The 23,115-nt window shown below is 34.0% G+C and overlaps 1 protein-coding gene across 6 annotated transcripts in view; it reads left to right on the top strand.

Annotated features, from left to right (window-relative positions):
- Positions 1-22,131, top strand: part of LOC134236700 (dystonin-like) — a 44,208-nt gene extending 22,077 nt beyond the window's left edge. For 3 of the 6 annotated variants that reach the window (XM_062718874.1, XM_062718875.1, XM_062718873.1), the window contains 31 exons: positions 1,346-2,112; positions 2,230-2,590; positions 2,681-2,800; positions 2,937-3,263; positions 3,680-4,009; positions 4,102-4,201; positions 4,310-4,542; positions 4,642-4,866; positions 5,098-5,199; positions 5,686-5,721; positions 6,198-6,365; positions 6,487-6,642; positions 6,744-7,223; positions 7,321-7,476; positions 7,614-7,820; positions 8,074-8,193; positions 10,458-10,630; positions 13,986-14,145; positions 14,344-14,505; positions 14,723-14,848; positions 14,946-15,089; positions 15,442-15,630; positions 16,326-16,423; positions 16,596-16,728; positions 16,821-16,983; positions 17,965-18,077; positions 18,195-18,332; positions 18,759-18,876; positions 19,417-19,557; positions 20,315-20,434; positions 21,044-22,131. In XM_062718874.1, coding sequence (XP_062574858.1) covers positions 1,346-2,112; positions 2,230-2,590; positions 2,681-2,800; positions 2,937-3,263; positions 3,680-4,009; positions 4,102-4,201; positions 4,310-4,542; positions 4,642-4,866; positions 5,098-5,199; positions 5,686-5,721; positions 6,198-6,365; positions 6,487-6,642; positions 6,744-7,223; positions 7,321-7,476; positions 7,614-7,820; positions 8,074-8,193; positions 10,458-10,630; positions 13,986-14,145; positions 14,344-14,505; positions 14,723-14,848; positions 14,946-15,089; positions 15,442-15,630; positions 16,326-16,423; positions 16,596-16,728; positions 16,821-16,983; positions 17,965-18,077; positions 18,195-18,332; positions 18,759-18,876; positions 19,417-19,557; positions 20,315-20,434; positions 21,044-21,477 — 6,300 coding nt within the window. In that variant the 3' untranslated portion in view covers positions 21,478-22,131. The remainder of the gene's footprint in view (positions 1-1,345; positions 2,113-2,229; positions 2,591-2,680; positions 2,801-2,936; positions 3,264-3,679; positions 4,010-4,101; positions 4,202-4,309; positions 4,543-4,641; positions 4,867-5,097; positions 5,200-5,685; positions 5,722-6,197; positions 6,366-6,486; positions 6,643-6,743; positions 7,224-7,320; positions 7,477-7,613; positions 7,821-8,073; positions 8,194-10,457; positions 10,631-13,985; positions 14,146-14,343; positions 14,506-14,722; positions 14,849-14,945; positions 15,090-15,441; positions 15,631-16,325; positions 16,424-16,595; positions 16,729-16,820; positions 16,984-17,964; positions 18,078-18,194; positions 18,333-18,758; positions 18,877-19,416; positions 19,558-20,314; positions 20,435-21,043) is intronic. The other 3 variants (XM_062718878.1, XM_062718877.1, XM_062718879.1) reach the window with 3 other exon arrangements.
- The last annotated feature ends 984 nt before the right edge of the window (positions 22,132-23,115 follow it).

Genomic DNA, 23,115 nt, shown 5'->3' with positions numbered 1-23,115 from the left:
GAAAAATATCCTTGACGTTCCGTTGTAATGCTGGTGTTTGAATTCTTGATCCTATAATCTCAGCAACAGATCTACATGCAGATCCTTGAAATCAATAATCCTTTAAAGTCTTAAAATGTTTCAATAACTTTGTTAAACTGCTCTTGAAAAGAATATAAATCATATATAAATATGCACTGCAGAAGCATTATTTAATCTAGTAGAACGAAGTGATTTCTCAGTTAAGTTTTAACTTTGCAAGAGTAGCATTACTGTGTATAACCTTTGGATAAGATCTGGAACATCTGGAAGTTGGCTAACGTTTTTAAACCTTGTTGTACAGGCCAGTTCTTTTACATTTTTGTTATACTGTACTAGCAGGAATTATCGATGAAAGTTCACGTTTTAAAATCCGTATGGCACAAAATGCAATTGATTTTTTTATCATTGCATTATACATGAAGGAAATGCTAGTATAACTATTTGAATACAAATTCATAATCCTTGTTTTTTTTTCAACGGGTTACAACACAATTGGTATCCTCTGATTCATGGAGTGACCATAAACTTTTAAAAAGAAAGCAAAAGATAAGGAATTAATCGGTTTACCAGTTTTCTGTCTCTATCATCGATTACGTCTGTTATCCACCTCTTCATTCAAGCTCTTTCAGTGCTATCACAATGGTTTATTTACAAATCCTTTTAATCTGGAAGTTCACAACGACATTCTCAGAGAGAACGGTGTGTGCAATAGAAGATAGCAAGAAATAAACACTTGGCATCAATTTGACGGAGATCGACATTTCTTTAAATTTCAAATTATTCTTTCAATTGTATTTTGTACATCATATTCATGAATTATTCATCGATTCACAGAGTTGATCGAAGCTCGGGTAGTTCAGTGTACTGTGTTGACAATTTGATAAATCGCTTGCTTAACCTTAAGTTGGAATATACTGTTGATCAAAATTCTTGCTGAAATGGAACCAACCTAAATTATGTAAGCACCGGACATTGATTTAGCTTATTTGAAAGCATGACAGAAAACAAAAGGGAGAACGTACTAGAAAGGAAACTAGATCCTACGTATGTATCTGACAACGGGATGATATGTTTTTGATATTAATGAGTGCAAAATGTGATCAATGACATGAGTATAATGGCTTCAATAGAAAAAAGAGAGGGCTTGATTACTAACAATTACTCATACAGCGATGAAGACGATGACGATGTTGATCTTTGTACATGTCAACATTTCGACTTCTTTGTAAAATGTGGGAGAGTAAGTGTTGCAATTGTCTTCTGAATCAAATTGTCTTCCATATCTTCACAATCTTTTTATGTTGATCCTTTTTCTTTATTTAAGGAATTCGAAAAAGAGGCTGAAGCTTATCGACAGCGTATCCAGGTTTTGCCTCCCATCAAGGAGGACGTCGACAACAACATCATCGATGACGAAATCGAATCTCTGGAAGAAAAGTACAAAGATGTGTCACGTGACTGTTCCAAGCATATGGAAAGACTTGCCGCCTTAATGAAACAGAAGAAAGGTTTCGATGATTTGAAAGACAAACTTTCTTCTGTTTATCCACAAATCGAGGGTCGTCTTAGCAACATTCATGGAAATGGACTCGGAAAAAATCCAGAAAAAGATGCAAAAGACCTGGCATCGGTGAAAGATTTAAAAGCAGATCTTATAGGACAAGACAGAAAGCTAAAGGATTTTCTTCAAGGTGGTGAAAAATTGGTCAAAGGTTTAAGTGAAATAAACATGAAACAAAAAGCAGATGAAGTTAAGAAAGCTATGACTGAAATGAAGAAAAAACACGAAGCTTTACAAGGAGAAATTAGTGAGAAAGAAGAAGAACTTTCGTCGGCAGTGTCTCAGCAACAAAACCTTAGGAATCGCTTGGATGGACTGTTAAGATGGATATCAGAGACTGAGAACACGTTAGGGGATCGACCATTAATAAGTCTGGACAAAGATAGACTTGGTAATCAGTTAAAGGAACAACGTCTTCTAAATGGTGAAATAGAAACGAATAAAACACTCTTAGAAAGGATATCACGAGAAACTGGACAAAAGACCTCGGACAATGATGCAGAAGGGATAATCCTTGAACTGAATGAAAGGTTTGTAAAATTTGATAAATAACCTGAGGTTTTGTTCAATGTTCTGGAATAAAAAGAATATATATAACCCACACTGCTTTTTAATAGCAAATACACTGAGTTGTAATTTTTATTTAGAATGTTAGAGGTAGAGAAGGAGGCTGATCAAATAACGATGGAAATTGAAGATGTAGCTTGCAGTGTGTCCGAACTGGAAAACAACATCGGCCAGATGGATTCCTGGCTTACTGATGCAATTACCTCGTTAAAAACAAGACAAAAAGGTGCAAATCAAAAGGCTATAAAAGCCAAGATAGATGTGTTGTATAATGACAAACGGGAGAAAGAATATGATATGGAAAAACTCAGACAATCAGCAAAACAGATCATGGAGGATGAAAGAGTTTGTGATCAGTTTGCAATGAAAGAATGCCTTGGGGAGGTTGAAGTAAAATGGCATGAATTAACGGAACATTTAGTGCAGCAGGTGTCGTTGGAGGTAAGAATAGCTACAGTATATATTTTTCTCAACATTTTATGATGAATTGTACATTACAAATGTGGGGTATATCTATCATGTCCATTGTAGGCTCTAACCGAGATTGATGGAATGTTGAAGTACCTGGATAAAGCTGAAAATGAAATCAACACGGCAGAACCAGTTAATGTTGAACCAGAAACTCTCACAATTCAACTTCATGACCACCAGGTAAAGTGATTTAATGCTTTTTATTAAAATACTATCAATTATAGTTGTGGTAAATAGTCGACGATGTTTTTGAAAATACTGCAGTACTTATTTAATTGCAGTCAGTGTGTTATTGATGAATACATTTTCCTTACAGTCGTTTAACATGGATCTGAATCAAAAGAGAAATGCAGTCAAAGACATCATCAACAAATGTAACAGAATGTTACGCGAAACAACCAATGCCCAAACTGATGAAATCAAATCAAGACTAGAAAGCATCAAAACACAGGCTGATATCGTCTGCCAATTAAGTGCAGAACGTCTGCATCAACTAGAATCTGCTCTTCCTCTTGCAACACACTTCAGTGAAAACCAAACAGAAATTCACAGCTGGCTTGACGAAATGGAAGCAGACTTAAAAGCTCATTCATCACCAGGAAACACTTTAGAACAAGTGAAAAAACAGTTGGACAATATTAAAGTTAGTTAAAAAGATATACATTCTAGCTCAATTTTGTTTTACCCTTTTGTTTTGACCATCTTTTCGACTAAAATTTTTTTTATCTACTTTGATTTTGTTTTGTTGAATGATCAAGAGGATAAACTGAAAAATAAGCTTAATATGTTCCGTACCTTCCTTTAAAAAACAAAGTTAAAATCTACAAATCCTTCTTAATATATTATGTTCGTTAAAGTAAGAGAACAAATCAACTCAAAGTATGGAATATATAATATATATATATGTCTAATACATGCAAAAATACTTATTGGAGGTAAAACATTAATTTACAACTACAACTACAATATTTTCCAATCTTAAAGCAAACGATGCAAGAAAATAACAAACAAAAAGAAGTGCATGTGGCATTTGGATATAAACATTTGTACTTTTTTCAGGACACTCAACAAAAGATTGAGGATCACAAACCTTTCTTAGAAGATCTGAATACAACGGGTTTGGAGTTAATGGAGTTGTGTTGTGATGATGATGCAGGGGATATTCAGACAAAACTTTTAAAATATAATGAACAATATGAAAAACTTAAAACTCAAGCGAGAGAGAAAGCAAAGGAACTTACAGTAGCTAGGAGTAAGATGACGCAGGAGGTCTCAGATTCATTGGATCACATCCTAGGAGATCTAGAACAACTGAACAGAGATTTAGCAACAGCAGATCCTGTGGCAGCAAGTCCTGATAAGCTGCGAGACGAAATCAGACAAAACAATGTAAGACACGTTGAAAAGAACTTTATATAAATTACAAGAATATATTAATTACGAACCGCTTATTTATGTATACCATTGCTTTTCTCGTTCAGTTGTTACTTGAAGATCTGGAAAATCAGCGTCCAGCCATTGCAGCTGCAGATGAAGCTGTGAAGAAAGTTCTAGATCAAGGAGTGGATGATCCTGCAGAAGGTAAAAGAAATATTCATTTAGTCTTGCTAAAAACAACATCAAGTTAGAGGAATTACTCGAATTCAAAGGTTTTTAAAATTAATTTTCGTTTTATATTGCATTGATTAGCTGAAGACCTCAAGTTAAAGTTAACAGAAATAGCAACGCTGAATAATCAAAATAGAGAGGCTGCTTTGAAAAGGGAAGCTGAATTATCTAGTGCTGTGAAAGTTGCAGAGAAGTTTTTTGACTCCTGTAACGAAACAGTCTCTAACTTACGGGATCTAAAGGACAATTTCCTATCTCAAGAACCACCAGGTGTCGATTCCTCAACTGTTGAAGAACAACAAAAGGAACTAAAGGTAAAAGAAATTTGTAACCTTAAAATTAATATTACATTTATGTTAGACCAGAAAGTGAAATGAATGAAAAATGATATTTTTGATCTTTATTTGATTCAGGAATTAAGAAAAGAACTTGGAAAAGCAAGACTTTCATTTGAAGAGTGTAGACAATTAGGAGAAGAACTTAGTGGACTATGTAGTGACCCAGGTCTGATGGAGATCAGAAAACAGTTAGAAGACATCCACGTCTTAGCAGATGATGTGCATGATATTGCACGTGACAGGGAAGAGGACCTAAAGAAAGCACTTGGTCACACTGAGAAATTCCAAGAGCTTCAAGAAGTAAGTAAAAATTTCGTCAAATTCCATTACTATTAGTACTTATGAATACCTGATACGGTAGTGCTCTGTTTGACACAAAAGAAAACACAAGGTTGGAATTGAATGGTTATTTATTAGTAAATAAATGACGAAGTAAGCAATATATGTCAACACATAGTATAATTGACAATAACAAACACATTTAGAAAATAGGACTGATCATAAAATGACCCATTACTTGATTTGTTGCAGACGATTATGACTTGGATGCCTTTAACAGAACAGGCTCTGGATGATATGGAGGCACCCTCCAGTAATCCAAAGACGTTGAAATCCCAGATAGAGGAACTGAAGGTAAGATATAACAAACATTGTCAATTGCATGAATCGTGTATGCGATATTTATTTCAAAGTATGTTGCATGAACATGATAAATGATACAACTCTGTTATATTATTATATTATTTGATTTGTATCACAATATCATTTATTTTAAGAAATATATTATTTAAAAACTAACAAAAGTGTGCTTAACTAACATTGAAAAATGACAAATATTCTGAGATTTTAGCGTTTGAAAGATGATATTAACGTTTTTAATCCTTAAATCTTCTCGTAAATTTCAAGCCAATCTAACATTTTAGAAAGTAATATAACTTTATAACATAAAAATAAACTCTTTTCCTCTCAAATAATGAAATCAAACACTATAAATTTATGATATTTTAACAATACATCATGTAATACAATTAGACTGTTATTCTTATTGACATTTCTGTAAGTGGACTAGGTGTGTATTTCTTTGCTTTGGTTGACGTCTTCCTATAAACTATGTTGCAGGTGTTTGCGAGTAACATATATATTGAACCTCAAGGGGTTTGTATCATACTTGTGTAGCATTATAACGTGACCATTGATAATCACGTAACCTCATAGCATATATTAACCTCTACTATTAATATATTACTTTGTGTTTTTGTGATGTAGAGATTTTTTTTATCACATCATGCAGTTCCTGTTTTACTAATTTCTATCCCTTTCCAATTACGAAAGTCAGCTAAAACATTTTAAAGTGTGAAAAGGCACAGAGGAGTTACTGCGATGCATGGGTTTACTTTGGTTGATCTATTTCATTTCTGCATGGTGTTGCATGATTCAGTTCATAGAAACATGTAGATTATGTTAGAATACATTTTTGAAATATTTATATTGTCGACAACTTTAGAGTAGTCAATTGAAACCTTTCTTTTACCCGATTTCTTGCTTATTCTTGATTTCTTAAAGTGATTATTTCTTCGTAAATGATTTCAAATACATGCAGTAAAGATCCACTTACCAATCATGTATTGCAGTCCAATAAATCCGAACTTCATCCTCATGTGGCGGACGTTCAACAACTAAATCAAGAGTTAGCAACTCTAAAGGACATGTCTCCTGTAGCTGCCGAAGCTCTTCAGAGACCAGTGGAAGAAATCAACCAGAGATGGACTGCTTTACTGAAAGGAATCACAGACAGAGAAGTACTAACTACATTGAATTATATAAACTGTGATAATTTCATTATTTTGTTTCAAAGATGTTCATATGCGAGAGCATAAATGTCTGTTATGAGCTAATGCTGACTCTTTTGTTTATTCAAAGGCAAAGTTGAGTTCTATGCAGCTGAAGTTGGGTGAGCTGGATGCTGGAATAAACGATAGTTTAGGTAGCTTAGAAAAGATGCAATCAGACCTTGAGAAGTTTGAAGGTGTGAAGGGTGATCCTAAATGTTTGGAAACATATATGAAAAAACTTCAAGTAAGTTTTTTTTACATAATATAGAAATGTCAGGTACATTTTTTATTGACATTAAAATTAGAAAGACATCAAAGAAACTAAGAATATACTCTTGACTCTAGGTGATGAATAACGATTTAAAAAATCAAGATAAAATATGCAAGAAACTAAGTTCAGCCGTTGATGCAATCCAAGACTGTCCTGAGTTGAAAGAAAAAAGAGATGCCATGAATGAACAGCTTCGAGCCACACAGGCCAATCTACGGGACAAAGAAGCAAAATTGCAAGAAAATCTTCGTCAAGTGAAAAAGTACCTTGGAGACTTGGATGATGCGTATCAATGGGTGAATGATTTCCGAAATGAGCTCAAAGCAGCCGTTCCTTGCGGGGCTCTTCCAGAAACATCAAAAGCCCAGTTTGATGCTTTCATGGCAAAATATGAGGAGCTAGAATCTAGAAATGAAGCAACTCAGGGACTTATTGCCAAAGGACAAGAACTGGCTAAATCTTGTTCTCCACAAGATGCAGCTCAGATTACGGAGAAAATAAGGAAGCTTGGGGATCGGTGGCGAGACACACAGGACCGTGCAGAAAAGAGAAAGGTAAGTTGAAGGAAAACATCTTTAAATGAACTGCATGTGTTGATTAATGACCCTTTTAAGTACTTTTTATATTGTATATATTTGTCTTTAATTCTAGGATAAGCTTTCTGAACATCTTCGTAATGTTGGAGAGTTCCATGATACACTGAAGACGTTTACCGAATGGTTAAATAGCGCCGAAATTGCCATGAGATCTTTCAAATATCCTAGCAAATTGGTGGAGAAAGTCACCATGCAGATAGAAGAACATAATGTAAGTAAAATTTTATTTTTACGGGTAAATGTGACGAAAATATTTTTAGCTTTGAATAGAAGGAAAGATAATTAAGAAAACATTTACTTCTGTTCATTTTCAAACATACCGGTACTCTTTTTCTCTTTTATATATAGAAATTAAAATCAGAATTGGAACAGCATATAGAGAAAATGCAAAGTCTTGAAAAGAATGGAAGCTATCTTAAACACTTTGGAAAGAAACAAGATACCATATATATAAAGAATCTCCTTGTTGGAATCAAATTACGATGGAAAAAGTTGATGCGAAGAACAGATGAAAGAGGACGTCTTCTTAGGTCGGCATACAGAGAGGACAAACGGGTATATACTATTGAAATATTTCATTTTTATAAATTTACACTTAAAGAGTAAAGAAGAAGTAAATAAAACTAAACAATAATAATACTATTAAAGTTTATTGCTGAAAACCATATTGGCTACCTTTTAGTTATTTTTTTCTGTGGCAAAATGAAGGGTAAATACATATACATGTATAGTGATGAATATATGTGAAGTATTTTGACAGATGTTTTATTTCTTTCAAAATATTAACTTATTTTAACATTTATTTTAGTTTTACGATGCTTGGAAGAGCCTGTGTGACTGGCTTGATGAGAGCTCCAAGACGGTGGCTCGATTCATGGTGCCAGTAAATCAGGGATCCGCCACTAAGCAGAACATTGATGACCTGAAGGTAGGAAAACTGCACTTTCTGCAAAATACTTTTTTACACAACTGGCTTTTCTAACTAACATGTTTAGCACAAATGACGTTTTACACCTGTATAACATCTTTATATAGCCCGCACAATATTTCTACAATGTTTAACAGAAGAGAGAAAATTGTTGATAGTAATTGAATTTTTTAATAAGAATGAAAAATAATTTTCCTTCACCTCTGCTAAAAATTGATTAATATATGTGTGTACTGATATCTGACGTAAACGGAAAATAGGGCAACATCTGTTAACTTTGGTCCATTGACTGTGATACCTTCGATCACTGTAGACCATTACCTACTAAATCATCCAAATAACTTTGATTTCTTTAATTTGGAAGACTTTACTTTTGGAAGCTTTTCTACAGGTTTGTTCACACGCTTCTGTCAGTGTTGTATGTGAAATTCCCTCTGGCAAGAAGTCCGTATTTCTTTATTCCACTGCTCTTTTACAGTGCATTATTCTGCATGTTTTTACCGTACGTTTGTTTGTTACAATTCTTTGCATGTATTTTTAATGTTCAAATTATGGCATTTACAATTAATATTTTCATAATCTGATTTGCATAACCAATCTTTTATTATAAAAAGTTTATGTTAAAATGAAAGTATTTGTATTAATCAAATGTAAGTAAAGACAACACTGTAACACAAAATATTTAGAAGATATGATGGTAAACTATAAAAACTACACTATTTTTGTCCAGGATACTAGTAATTTTGTTGCATCGTCTCATCTACATAAAGTACCAACGGTGATGTTATGACAAAGTGTCAGAAGACCATCACGTTTTCTGCGTCAGTACGTTTTATGATCCCTGATATTATTTGATTTTTTTCCCGAAATCTGTAAAACGATGGGACTAGATCTTCATCTGATTCACACTATCCGCACATTCCAGAGAAGATTGTCATATTATAGTCCCTGTAAATGCCCGCCCTTGTATACAAACAAGTTACATCCACCTAAACACCAATACATCCCTTTGTGCAGCCGTCTGAGAATATACAGGCGGACAAGTAAATTAATGTACGCTTGACTGATTGGTAATCTATACGGTTCAATGACCTGGGGGACCATTTAGTTTAACTTTAAAGTGATAATTTTATCAATCATAAATTTTAAATTGCATTTACAATCTTACTTTGATTGAAAAGACAAGAACATATGTTCTTTTACATATGGCCTTAGGGGTACATGATGATGATATATTAGCCCTTTTTATTTTGTGCCCTATCGTGCGCCCCTTTTACTTAGTGTAATGGTATACCTGTATTTAAAATATACACCTGTATCGGGCGGATGTAATGTCATCGTTGATTAAAGTATATACCTGAAGTCATCAGAGTACGTGCATCATCCTTAGATAATCTTTGTTTAATGGGATTTTATTTGGCTTAACCAAGGTAAGAATTTTTTAAGCGAAATTTAAATAATTCAGGAAAAAGTTTACAGGTGTCTTTTCATTGACGATTGGGGACATTAAAAAAATAGATTTTCCTTGTATATATACACAAAAATATCAATCGTACGGTAATCGTATGCAGGTGGGGTCAATTTTTTGACATGAGAAAAAACAAAACTGTATAGATAACTATGATATGTGTCACTTTGATGAACCTTGCTTTTATTTTGCTTTACCTTTTAATTTGTCCTTGACTCAGCACGCCAGGCGAAACTGACTACATGTTCCTCGTGTTTGATGAATTGTACAGTTGTTAAGATGCAAGAATTCTATTCTGATGCATATCTCATCTGTTATAGAAACAGTTTAAGACGTGCATAAAAATATATATGAAAGTAGATATGCATATTTACACACTAACTGCCCCCAGGCAGTATTTTGTTGTTAGTCAAACGCATTAAGATAATAGTCCTTATATTCTCTCTGGCTATCTTGTCAGACCTGTTACTCGTATAAAATAGTCTTTCGCTGATTCATTAAAGAAATATTTTAATAGACTCGTTCAACAGGAAAAGATAATTATTTGATAGTGATTTGAAGGTCTGTAAACATTTGATGGTTTGATTTAACTGTTGTGATCAATGTAATTCGTGTCACTAAGTACACTAACCTTACTGAAATCAAGTATTTACCATTAAAAATAACAAGTAATCGTGCTAATAATTTCAATGCATTTAATTTCATTTGCAGTACAGAAACCACTTCCTAAACTTTATCAACATCTTGTATTTTAAATTTTAACTGAAACACGATTTTTTGTTTTGGAATTTTACAGAGGTTCCAGCATCAACTGGCAGCAAAACATCAGGCCTTTTATTCAGCCACAAGACTAGGTAGAAATCTGAAGGACAGGTGCACTAAGGCTGATTCTGAACGAGATGTCTTACAACAAATGCTGGATGAATTGAAAAATAAATGGAATGCTGTTCGCTCAGTGGTGTCTAGGAGGTCAGTTAAATACAGGGATATTTTGTAGAATGTTTGATTCCCAAATCCCCCGGATACAAATATCGTTATTATCTTTTAATAATAAATAGCGGTAATAACAGATAAATCCCCTCCTAGCCCCCTTTCCACATCCCAAAAATGTATATATTTTTGAAATGTGCTTAAATGTGGTATGCAAATATTATACAGTTTTGTCCAAATGCCCTCGAAACATAACTGTATGTTGTGTGTTTGTATGTATTTTGAATATGTTAATATGAAGATTCAAAATTAGCTTGAGACACTTCATTTAGTAGCCTACTCTACAATAACATTAGTTGGGTTAAAAAAATTTTCTATTTAGGTCTTGAACAAAATGCTACCTTGCATTTCATATGAAACTGTGCATATTTACACATTGCAGTTCCTTTTTTGGAACTTCATGTTCACCATTTAGCAAAATTAAACCTGTGAGGTCTTAATAGGTTGGTAAACCATTTTGAAGTCAAGGACAATACCTTCCTGGCCTACACTGTACAAAGCAAGTTAACAACGCTTTATAAGTTTTACTAGGTCCATCTGAAAGTCTAAAGTCTGAATGTTTCAGTGTGTCAAACTAAACCGCCTCTTGGAAATTTCCAAAAGCACTAAATTTGTCACCCGTTTTAAAGTTCAAATATTAGATGTTGTCAATTTAAAGGTGGTTTAAACAACATTTAGGAAACTGTTTACATGATAATAGATGTCCAATGTGTTTGCCTATACGCCCTCTTTGTAAATCTGCTGATTCCAACGTCTTTTAATTTATCAAAAGCGCGTTTCCATCTACTATATTATATATATTTATGATATAGACTTTTAACTTCAAACTGGTTTAAGATCATTTAAACCAAATGTGTGGCAAGGAATTTCTCTCTAATTGTTAATATTTCATTAATCCTAAAGCATTAAGAATTTAATCTTGTATAGAGATGTGAATTAGTACTCTCTTAGCGTGAAATTCCATGGTGTCTATACAAACGGTGCTATTGTCTTCGTGTTTTGTAAAAACTAGGAGATGATATATCTAGGTGATCCATCGGCTATCATCTACCCTCAATTTACGACCAATTAGACCAACAGACAAGTGCTTATATGAAGTCAATAGACCGGTCAATTGAAGACGGCTCTTTTCTCCCCTCTGTGTGGCTGTGTTGTGTTTAGTCGGGTGTAGGGTGACTTGATGGTCTTTTATCGATCCATAGTGTCTTCAGAATTTGTTCTTTATCATGTACCGTGTGAACCAAACATTTTGGCACCTGCAGATAAAAAAACGGCAACAATTAACCAAGGCTTCTTAAATTAGAAGAAGATAGATGTACGCTTCAGTGCAGAATGCGAGGAAAATGCTGTATATGGATAATTAGCATGATGAGTATGGAATTTATTTTCATCATTGCAAATTCTCAATGGAATTCGCTGCCATTTCGTGAGCAGGCCTTTTTGATTTATTATTCAGGACAACAGTAAACCCCCCAAACCAGGACTGTCAAGAATACAAGACAATTGATGCATATAGTGGGGAAAGACTACTTTCTGCTGTTTACATATATGCGATTTATATGTTATACTATCTAGAACAGATTGTACCGGCTATGTTTACCTGAGAAAATAAAAAGATAAACCAATGGACTGGGTAGAGCAAGGGAAAGGTCTATAGAGACACCTCGTTCGTGATTTGAATTTGGTCGATAGAGCGAATCTGGCTGTTCTCGACATCTGGTGCAGAATGCGATGTTGAAGCCTTCGGAGCTTTATGTGTACCTCGATATTATTAATACATGGGAGTTATTTTCTTGGATCAATATTAGTTAGAGCTGTTTTTATTTACCTGGATATTTGCATAGTGTGAATGATTGATGCGAAGAGGGCGATCTTCTTTTCAATGTAATGGGAAAGGAAAGTGGATGACCCCTAATAATTTAAAGTTCCCAGAGGTTACAGCATTGAAAAGAAACTAATAAAAAAATCACCAATAAAGTTTCGCTGGAAGGATTATGAGATACACTACACAAAAAGTGACAGGAGAAAAGTTGCAAATATGGACGTAAGAAATTATCAGTGAACAATGTGCTTGTACATTACCGTAGTTTGCACTGGCGGATAGATCTTTGTAGACGATTTACCTGTCGTCTGCTGTCGGGATACACCTGTGTAAATTATAGCATGTTAATTTGGTTCTTGGAATTATACAGGATAAGCTAATTATGCCTCTCGATTCACCTGGGGAACCGACACCGTATACCCAAGAACACATCCCGAGACTGACATTAATGTCACCCAGGTGAGAGATTGACCCATAACACCTTCACACAGGAACATGTGATTCAAAATGGCGGCAAATAGCCAATTGCTTATATTTACAATGTCGTTTTATTGAACCCTGCATCTTTAACTGAGCTGCATATCAGGAGTATTGTACAACTATAGCTTGGTCTGAAACGTGGATTCCAAGCATTCTTGCATTTTATATCAATCATTTTCATTTATTCAAAAATTATAAATGCGTAATGCTTCAGTTGCTCTGTTTAACTTTCTTGTAAATATTTCATTATAACTATCGATATCAATTTACCAGTAGCAAACATCTTTTTAGAATTCCTTTTAGTATCTGTGATATAAACTATACAGAATTCTGCCTTCAATCGCCCTATAGAAGTTTCAGATAAAAGGTTTAGAATTAAGTAGAAAAGAAAATATTTTGGTTAGTTCGGTGAATAAAGTAGGGACTATAATACTGTATTGACACAGAAAACGCTAACCATTCAGAAAACCCTTATCTGTATCTAATATGATAAGAAAATTTTAAAAAGTTCAGTTTAAATAGCAAATTATTTACGGATATGATTACCTCTGGTGGTCTTTTTGGCGCGAAATTTCCTTGTATGTTGTGAAAATTAATCTCCCCTAGAGTAACCTCGGGACTTTTCTTTCAAAAGGGCTGTCGAAAAACTGGATCTTTAATACGGAGATGAGCTTTTAATTGTTCTGGGCGGATTTTATTCCTCACTGATTTGAACTGTAAGAAAAAAATGGTTCATTCACAGCATTTCACAAAATAAACTACAATGTCATGTTTAGTGTACTTTGTCATATATTTAGAGGAATTATTTAGAAAACAATCTTAAGAAGTCCAGCTTTTCGACTTTTCTTTTGGTTTTGTATGCACTACTTGCAAAAAAGACAACTACAGATTTTGCTTCCAAAGCCCATATCTAAGACGAAGAATAAAACATACCTCTGTAAATCGTAATATATACTGAATACCTACCTATTGGTATGGAACTGGCGCATGGTGTTCAACAAATTGAGAATAAACGATTTTTATTTCGTGCAGTCAAAACAAGCTAGACGAGGCGTTGCTGACATCAGGAAGGGTGGCGGACGCTATCAGTTCCCTCCTAGAATGGCTAGGCAAAGCAGAGACGAGCCTGGCAGAGGATCAGCCGATTATGGGTGACACAGACACCATCCACATGCTCATTGAGCAGCACAAGGTTGGTGATGAACTGGAAGACAGAGTAATGTCTCCAAATAAAAAAATAGTTTTTAAAATTATATATCATTGTAAAATATGATAACTTATATTTATAAAAACAGTATTTAGAAAGACAAGTTCGAGTTTAGTTGAGTTGATCATAGCAACACAATTACCAGTTTTTACAAATAGTTAAAAAGTAGCGTTATTTTTGCAGACGATGCAACAGGAGCTTGGAGCGCGGGAACAAACAGTGGCAGCAATGAAAGCCTCTGGCGATATTCCCGCTGCTCATTTGGAAGAGCTGGAGACGACTTGGGACCGTGTCAACCATTTGGCGGACATCAGAGAAAGTCGTCTGCGAGAGTCGCTCAAACTGGTTAGTTCTATCATACATTACAAGGATTAGAGCATATGGATTTAACACTTTGTGCTGGCAACACAATTCTTCAATACTATTGTCTTTAATCTAAAACACATTTGAATTGTTGCAATGCTTTTACTATTCTTTTTCTTAACCTTACAGTAAATTTATCTACAACTTGTAAGTAAATCAAATGCTTCTATTTGAGGTTTATATTGTAATACCATTGCAGGCTGAAGAGTTCCAGGATGCTGTTCAGATAATGAGAGATTTCTTGCCACAAGCAGAAGCAGAACTTAAATTTAAAGCTTTGCCTGATGATGAAATGGCAATAGTTCAATTAATTGAAAAACATGAGGTATGTTAAAATAATATTTAACTTAATTGACAGAACTAATTTAACACCGCAATTTGCTTTTATTCAGTTTCATTGTTCCTTTTACTTTTTTGCTTAGAAATTCCAAGAAGAGTTGCGGAATCATCAGGAATGTATAGACAAAATCAGAGAATTAGCAGAGGAGATCTTACAGAATTGTCATCCTAATGCTATTAGATTTGTCAAATATTACCTCACTATTACACAGACCCGCTGGGATCAGGTAAACTGATGTACTTTAATTTGAAATATATCCGTCTCTGATTTATAAAAGATTCATGTCTTGTTGACAGTTTGTTTATAATGGAGAATGAAAACTTCTACATTTCATCACCTTTTGTAAACTTCTATAAATATACTTTATCACATGTTAAGTTGATGTAAAACAATTTAAAGGTTCTATAAACCTAGAAATATCCTATTTCAATTCCAAAAGGTAAAAAGAGAATCTAGAAAAAAAATTAAAAAGAGAATATATAAAAAAAATTAAGAAAAAAAAAGAATTTGTGAAAATTCTATGTTTTTGAATAAAATGAAAACACCACATTAATGAATGTTTCGTGCTCTTTGCTCAGCTCCTACAGAGAGCTAAGAACCAGGAGAAGCGTCTACAGGAGGAGCTGAAGAACATCCAGGGTAACGCTGCCCTGGTGGAGGAACTGCTCGCCTGGTTAACGGACGCCCAGGTCCTACTGTCCACTAAAGAGAGGGACCCCATCCCAGACGATCTGAAGGTCGTGGAGGACCTCTATAAAGAACATCTGGTGAGTTACATGTAATACTACTCTTCTCCTGTGGGTAAATGTATCCTTCTAAGCAAGATAGGACGTAGCTCCATTGGTGGCCATGAAATAAGTTTCAGAATGGTACATAATCATAAATTATTTGTTATATTTTGATAAATACTGGTCTAGTTTATGTAGAGACTTGTGCTATATGTGTGGCAAAAGAACGATTTCAATTGCGTGTTCCTTAAATGACATCGTTTAAAATGAATGATATATGCCTGTCTGGTTAGTTTGGTTTCAATACACAGTGAAAAGAGTCTTTTAAGACTAGATTTAAGTTAAAATCTAACCACCATATGATTCTTTTATGAAGACTAGATTCATACAAAGATTGTACAATAATTAAATATTTAAAGTTCCTCTTTGGCTTTCTCGAATTACATAATCTGATTTGAGTACATATGGTATCAAATAACATGAAGTGACAACTAACCCGAAAAACTATCTTAAATTTTGTTATTCGCAAGATCAAATGATATCCAACAAAGAGATGCATTTGATAATTGAAATTAAGCTCAAGAAGAGAAACACATTAAGTCTAGTTTGATAATTTTTGAGAGATCTATTTACAAATAAATGTACTTGAATGGTGGAGGCCCTGAGTTTAAGAAAAAGATTTTTTATCATGATAACTGTAAGCATTGATATTTATGCATTTTCTCTAAATTCAGGAATTCCATGAAGAGGTCACAAGTAAAAATAATGATGTGGAGAGGTTAACAAAGATTCTGACACTGGAACCAAAATCTCCAGGACGTCATTATGGCAGGTAAGACCCCCCACCACCAAATTAAACCAAATTGGCATTACTTTCATCCCATGATTATACTTTCCAATAGAATACATAGATATCTTACTTTGCAATGACCATTTCCTCTTGCTTTCCACAAGAATGCATCAATTAAATCTCTGCAATCACACTTCTTTCTTACACTCCACAGCAACATGAGACTGAATGATCTGGACGGTTACAATCCGCGCGTGCTCACTCTACAGAACAAATGGAGGACGGTATGGCGGATGTCTGTAGACCGGAAGAAAGCTTTACAAGATGCTCTAGACACGTTACAAGAGGTACAAAGTCAATATTGTCGTAAAATAATGCTCTATAAAGACATGCAATGCAATTTAAAATGTTTAACATCATGACATTACCCTTTTTATAGTTGGAGGGACTAAAGACCTTTGACTTCGAAGTCTGGAAGACGAAGTATCTAAACTGGATCAAGGCCAAGAAGTTACGAATAACTGATTTCTTCCGAAGACAGGACAAGGATGGAGATGGCTTTCTGTCTCGTGATGAATTCGTCAATGGAATGTTACAAACCCGTATGTCTTCAGAATAATTTTTCAGATATTTTAATTTTGACCACTGTAATAATCTATATATCTATCGAAATTAATGCTAACTAGCCTTAAAGAGCCGAATCTAGGTTGCATTTCATTATATATCACATTTTACTAAATATTTTCAATGCATTGATTCTTCACACTATGTACAAATCGTTATATCTTTTTTAATCATTTCTCCAATCTTTTGAGATAATAATGATAAAAAATTATTTATCACATATTTTCCCCCTTATCCCGTTGATACAGCTCATGTGATATCGTTTTCGTATCAACACTATGTATTCCTACGCCGCGTGACGTAATGTAAATAAACAAATACATGTGCATGATGGAGAGAATGACTTAATTTGTCAAATTTTCCTTTATTTGATATATTTTAACAAATTTTCATTCGTGAATTTAAAAAATATGTTCTAAAATACTTTCTTTCTATAATTTTTGTACGAACTATTTCATACAACGTAATAATATTTATTACGTTATTGGGTCCGAGGTAACCGAAAGAACTTTGAATTAGTTATAAAGACATTTAAAGTGAATAAAAATATGTGATAAAAAGAATCTCCCATGGTTTGTGGTTTGATATGATTTTATCCAACTCGTTGTGTGTTTTTATCCCCACGCCAAGGCTCGGGGATAGAAAACACACAACTCGTTGGATAAAAATCATATCAAACCACAAACCATGGGAGATCCTATATTTATCATACATATACAACATTGAAATGAGGAACTAGCATTCCAAATTAAATAGCTTTTACATGTGTTCATTGTTGACTTCTATTGTGTCTGATCTGAAGCAAAAATACCACTAGCATCTTCATTGGACGTCATGGATAACAAAGCACAAAAAGGAAGCGAAACATTATTTTTGGAGATGTAAGGATTTTTGCCCATGAAAGTCGGAAATAGTCATGAAGTAAACGATAATGCAATAATTAATTTTTTTTTCTTCAGATTTTCCAACAAATAAAACTGAGCTCCATGCAGTTTTTGATATGTTTGCAAAAACAAACAGACATTTTATAGAATATAGAGATTTCATTGAAGCCATGAAACCCGTTAGACATGTAAGTATTCAAATTTATATACTAATTAAATATTTTTAAGTTTTCACATATTTTAGTAAATAATTATTAATTTTTATCATAATATTGCAAAAATTTATATCTAAACTGCTGTTACAGCAAAAAACGCGATTGATGAGTGGCAAGAGGCAAATGACGGACGCTGAGCTGATTCACGATGATATTGAAAAGGAAATCTCTCAATGTCAGTGCAGGAATCCATTTCGTGCCGAGATGATTGACGAAGGCAAATATAGGGTAAGGGAGACTATCTGCTCTGTCAGAAAAGCATCTTTCTCTAGTTGACAATTAAACGTACAACCACTGTATAAAATGTTTATTAGTAAACTTTATTCCACTAAATCAAGTTGAAGTTTAACTTTCAACCAGTTTATGAATTGTTTAATAATGAACGGGTTTTACATTTTGTAATATTTTATGCTATTTTATTTTTCTTTCACTCTCTGCAACGCAATGAAAGGATAAGGAAATCATTAGGCCTAGATTTATTATTTATCGAACAGGATTCCAAGTAATTATATCTGCACCTTTTTCAAGATTTTGCATTTTATGTTTGTGATGGACATTTTTGCGGGTGTTTGCATGTCATTATTCAGCTCTTACTTTGCTTCAGCAATGTTCATAGTGAATTCCATAATCCATATTGTGTTTTTTCCTGTTCAGTTTGGAGAAAAACAGAATATTCGATTGGTGCGTTTCTTGAACAGTACGGTAATGGTCCGTGTTGGAGGAGGATGGGTCACACTGGATGAATTCCTTGAAACCAATGACCCATGTCGAGGTAAATCTTTAAAAAATAAATTTTAAAAGTTACCATTTAAAACACAAACCTTTTTGGACACACATTTTTCGTTAAATTTTATTTCATGGAATAAAGAGAATATTTAATTTCTGATTTTCATGTATCTCATCCCATCAATTTCAGTTTTTTGATTGTTTCGTATTCTGCTTCAACTTCCACGCTCTTTATATATATATAAATGTATATTCATTTGTGCACCTTATGAAAACCAGAACACTATATGTAGTATTCTGACATTGTTGGAGTACTATATGCACACAGCATTACTGTGGATGCTGGCTTTTCTGTTCTCTGTTCAGCTTTCTATGTCTCTGTTTCTCAGGACACACCATATATACTTATTCGACCAATAGTAAGTAAGGTCTTGTGAGGTCTTGGGAATAAATCTTTATTCTTCCGGTCATCATGCACTAGGGCATTGGTGTGATAGGTGAAAGTGTTCAAGGGTCAAGTTTAACAATCTCTACTACGGGCATGCTGGGTGTATGTTGTATGTATTCTAACATTTATTTATTATAGCAAAAGGAAGAACAAACTATGATCTTAGAGATACATTGTCACCAAACGGAAACTCAACTTTCCGGCCCCGCAGGGGCAGTGGAACATACGGGTATCGATCAAAATTAAACGACACTGGATATGCATCTTCTACGTCATCAGGTATTACGAATCACGTGCAACACTTGGATTTCTTAAAGTCACAAAACAAAACAGCTAATCAACTTTTGGAAACAGTCACAGGATAGACAGCTTTTGATGTTTTGCTAGAGCGTTGTGTTTAAACGCATTTGCAGTGTCACCTATGTTATATCCTGATCCAAAAACCAATACCAACATTTATATAATGTTATATATTTTTTCCTAACATATTTAATGTCTAAAAAGATTTTACTAATAGCATAATATTTATTATTATATAGCATGCTTTAATGGAATCATACAGAATATTAAAAACTAATAATTCTATTAATAAGCATTTACGTTGGAAATTCATTACTATACTGTCAAGTTTATAACTGATTGTCTGATGATTCAAAGCTGAAGAAAAAACAGTTTGTGAATTGCAGTTGATAGTGGTAATTCAAAATAGATTGTGCTAGTTTCTTGGGGGGAAATTTATATTCAAACAAATTGCATACATCGATCAAAAATCGGGAAAATTCAAGGAGCACCGCACTCATCACACAATCAAACACTGAAGCGTGTTATTTTTATATCGGACTGTAACTCTTCGGGTTTTGGCATCGTGAACATGTTTTTTATCGTAAATGTTACTGTAAAACACAAAAAATTTAACATCAGAAAGATTCAATTTAAAAAAAAAATTAAAAACTCGACGTCAAAACCCGAGGAAAACAGAAAGGCCCGAATGTAGGTTGAAGAGGGACACACAATTCACGTATAATTCTTTTATCAGCTGGCAGTTCCGGAGATAACTCACTCAGAAGAAGTAGGGTGACGTCATCAATGGTAAATCTGTCGGGCACTGGTGGTGCCCCACCCCGGAACACAATGCGAAAATCTTCCGATTTTGGCGGTAGGTAGTCCGTATTGTGTGTCTACCAACGTCCACCGCTTCTCCAATGTGTTCGCCATTTTTAAGTTCCCTCAAAAATATTTTTAATGAACTGATTCAGATATAATTGCATTTTGTTATATTTGGTGGATGGTTTACTAAGTTTTTTTTAATTAACGCATGGTAAAATTTGAGGAAAAAAAAGTTGTATTTTTGCAAGCATTGGCACGCACCGTTTATAAATAATGATTGTTGGGGATGGACACTAACTTATTTTAAAAACAATATTGTTCGGATGTTTTTTTTTACACCTTAAATATTTTTAGTGTGTAGAGCTATTCCAGCAATTGATTTAGTTATCTTTGCTACGTAGACAGAAATTGGCTTTATTTGGTTTATTTGTTATATATGTACGTATAGTTGGTATCCCTAATGATATATTCTCGCAAATATTTTAATTATTCTTATGAGACCATCAAGAATATAATTTCTCTTTAATTCAATATTTTAATGTACACTGATGCCTGCCAAGTATAAATTTGTATTCTCTTTCTAGGCTCACGGGCTATTGACTGCTTTCACTGCAGATTAGGCGATATTTAAAATATTCATATTTTTTCCCATATATAGGTTCAACGGGCAGTTTACAGAGAACTAAGCGTTTAAGTAATTCATCTTCTAATATAACGAACAACCAATCAAAGTCTCGCTTGCCGCCATCTACACCGACTAGGGGCATGAACTCTTCCTATAATTCCCCTCGGACTTCACAATCCCCTTCGCCATATTCCCGCTCTAAAACTCCACAACCGACTCCCACATATGTGCCACGATCAAACACTCCCACTTCAAGGCCATCTACGGGGACTCCACGAACACCCATGACACCTAAAACATCAACTCCAGTTCGATCAGGGAGGACAACTCCCACTTATAGCGCTAGCGGAAGAGTAACTCCTTCTGGAAGAACCACGCCATCAGGTCGGACAACACCAACTATGCAAAATGGTCAAAGTGCGAATACAATGAGACGTCTTCCATCAACACCAAAGGGTCCGAGATGATCCGAAAGTTGAAATTAGATCTTATGATATTATTTTTTAAATAAATTTTTCAAAGACTTGCAAGAGATCAAGGCGTACTATGTAATGAGTGTCAGCGTATAGATATTATAATGGTACAATAGACCGTAATTACGAGTACCTGTACAGTTCTTGAAATGCGCGATATATAGTAAACCTTGCATCATCATGTCACTGTCTCCATTCCATAATAAGGGACCAATTCAACTCTACCAAGCTTTATAATACACCGTGTTGTATATCTGAAGATCAAATATATAATTTCCGAGCAAACTTTGATTTACTAGTATATTTTTTTGTATTTAGCTTAAGTTTTAAATTAGCCTGCTCGCTATAAAATGCAATTTATTTGCTCTGAATCATAAGTTTAATCAAAAGTTTGTTGCTGAATTTAAGAGTATATTTTTCTATAAAGAAGTTTCACACACACCGCTTTTAACTTAAAAAAAATAGATAATGATATTTTTATATGAGATTGAATGATGTTTTTAATTTTTGCTGTACATAAACTATCATTTTCATTTGTCATCATCATTAATATTCTTATTATGCGAGTACACTTTAATCAGGGGGAGAGAGGCGTGAGTCTGTATATTTGTATGATATATCAGTGAATAAAGAATATCTTAATATAAATACCGTGTGGTTATTTTTAAGGATAATGCAATAAACTGTGAAGAATTTTTAAGGTTATCTAAGTCACTCGGGTGACTTACTGCTACTTCTTCTAAATTGTTCTCATGGGTGTGTTGTTCGTAAACTTAAAATACTCTTGACCTTTCTTCTGAAACAACCCCACCTAAAAATTACTATAGTCAACTATTGTCTGTAGTTTACCATCTCTATTTTGGATTTCGAATCTTCACAAAAATCCTTCCAAGATACATAGTGGTTCTAGTAAATGTTCTTCCAAGCCTCTTTCTTTACTGCTCGATACAATACGAACAGCAGTGATGGAGAAGCGTCGGGAATACTGTGTAACAATAGATTCGAGAAGTGGTGTAGATCATATGTGTGGGTGCTTAAAAATTCCAGGGAATTTCTGAAATTTTTAATAAATAACAACATTTTATCAAAAGCATCATTGAACTTACAACTTTTCTACTCTGCATACAACCATTCCCAACTATAAATTAAAGTTTTACTTTTTGACAGCTGCTTTTTCAATAAACCTGGAACGTAAATATAATTACTTTGTCTTAGTCATTTGCAACATTATTTTGTTAAAACCATTCTTATTGTACACATACTTACTCTGAAGTTGATACATGTTGTAATAAAAAGATGCTTGAGTTTCTAGCAATTGGTACCGTAAGTAATTATTGGTGACCAGGTATTCGACGACGTATTATCAATTAACAATAGCTATTTCCATTCACATGTCGAGATGATGTATATGACACATCTGTTTCATATTTGGATCTACTAGAAAAAGAGGTTTATGTTAGCCCTACAACAAAGCTTCATGATAAACGTGTTGATTTATCTTTTCAATCGTCAACTTCCTTTACGTATATAGCAATATACCCTAATATACTCTTATCACGTACATACAGGGTTTATATCGATACGCAAGAGCATACTCTATGTTTGAGCAATATTTAAAAAGAAATAAGTTAT

This window comes from Saccostrea cucullata, unplaced genomic scaffold, assembly GCF_032062105.1.
Source record: "Saccostrea cucullata isolate Sc308-1 unplaced genomic scaffold, CSIRO_AGI_Scuc_v1 ctg122, whole genome shotgun sequence".
Lineage (NCBI taxonomy): Eukaryota > Metazoa > Mollusca > Bivalvia > Ostreida > Ostreidae > Saccostrea > Saccostrea cuccullata.
This window is presented reverse-complemented; position numbering and strand designations above follow the sequence as displayed.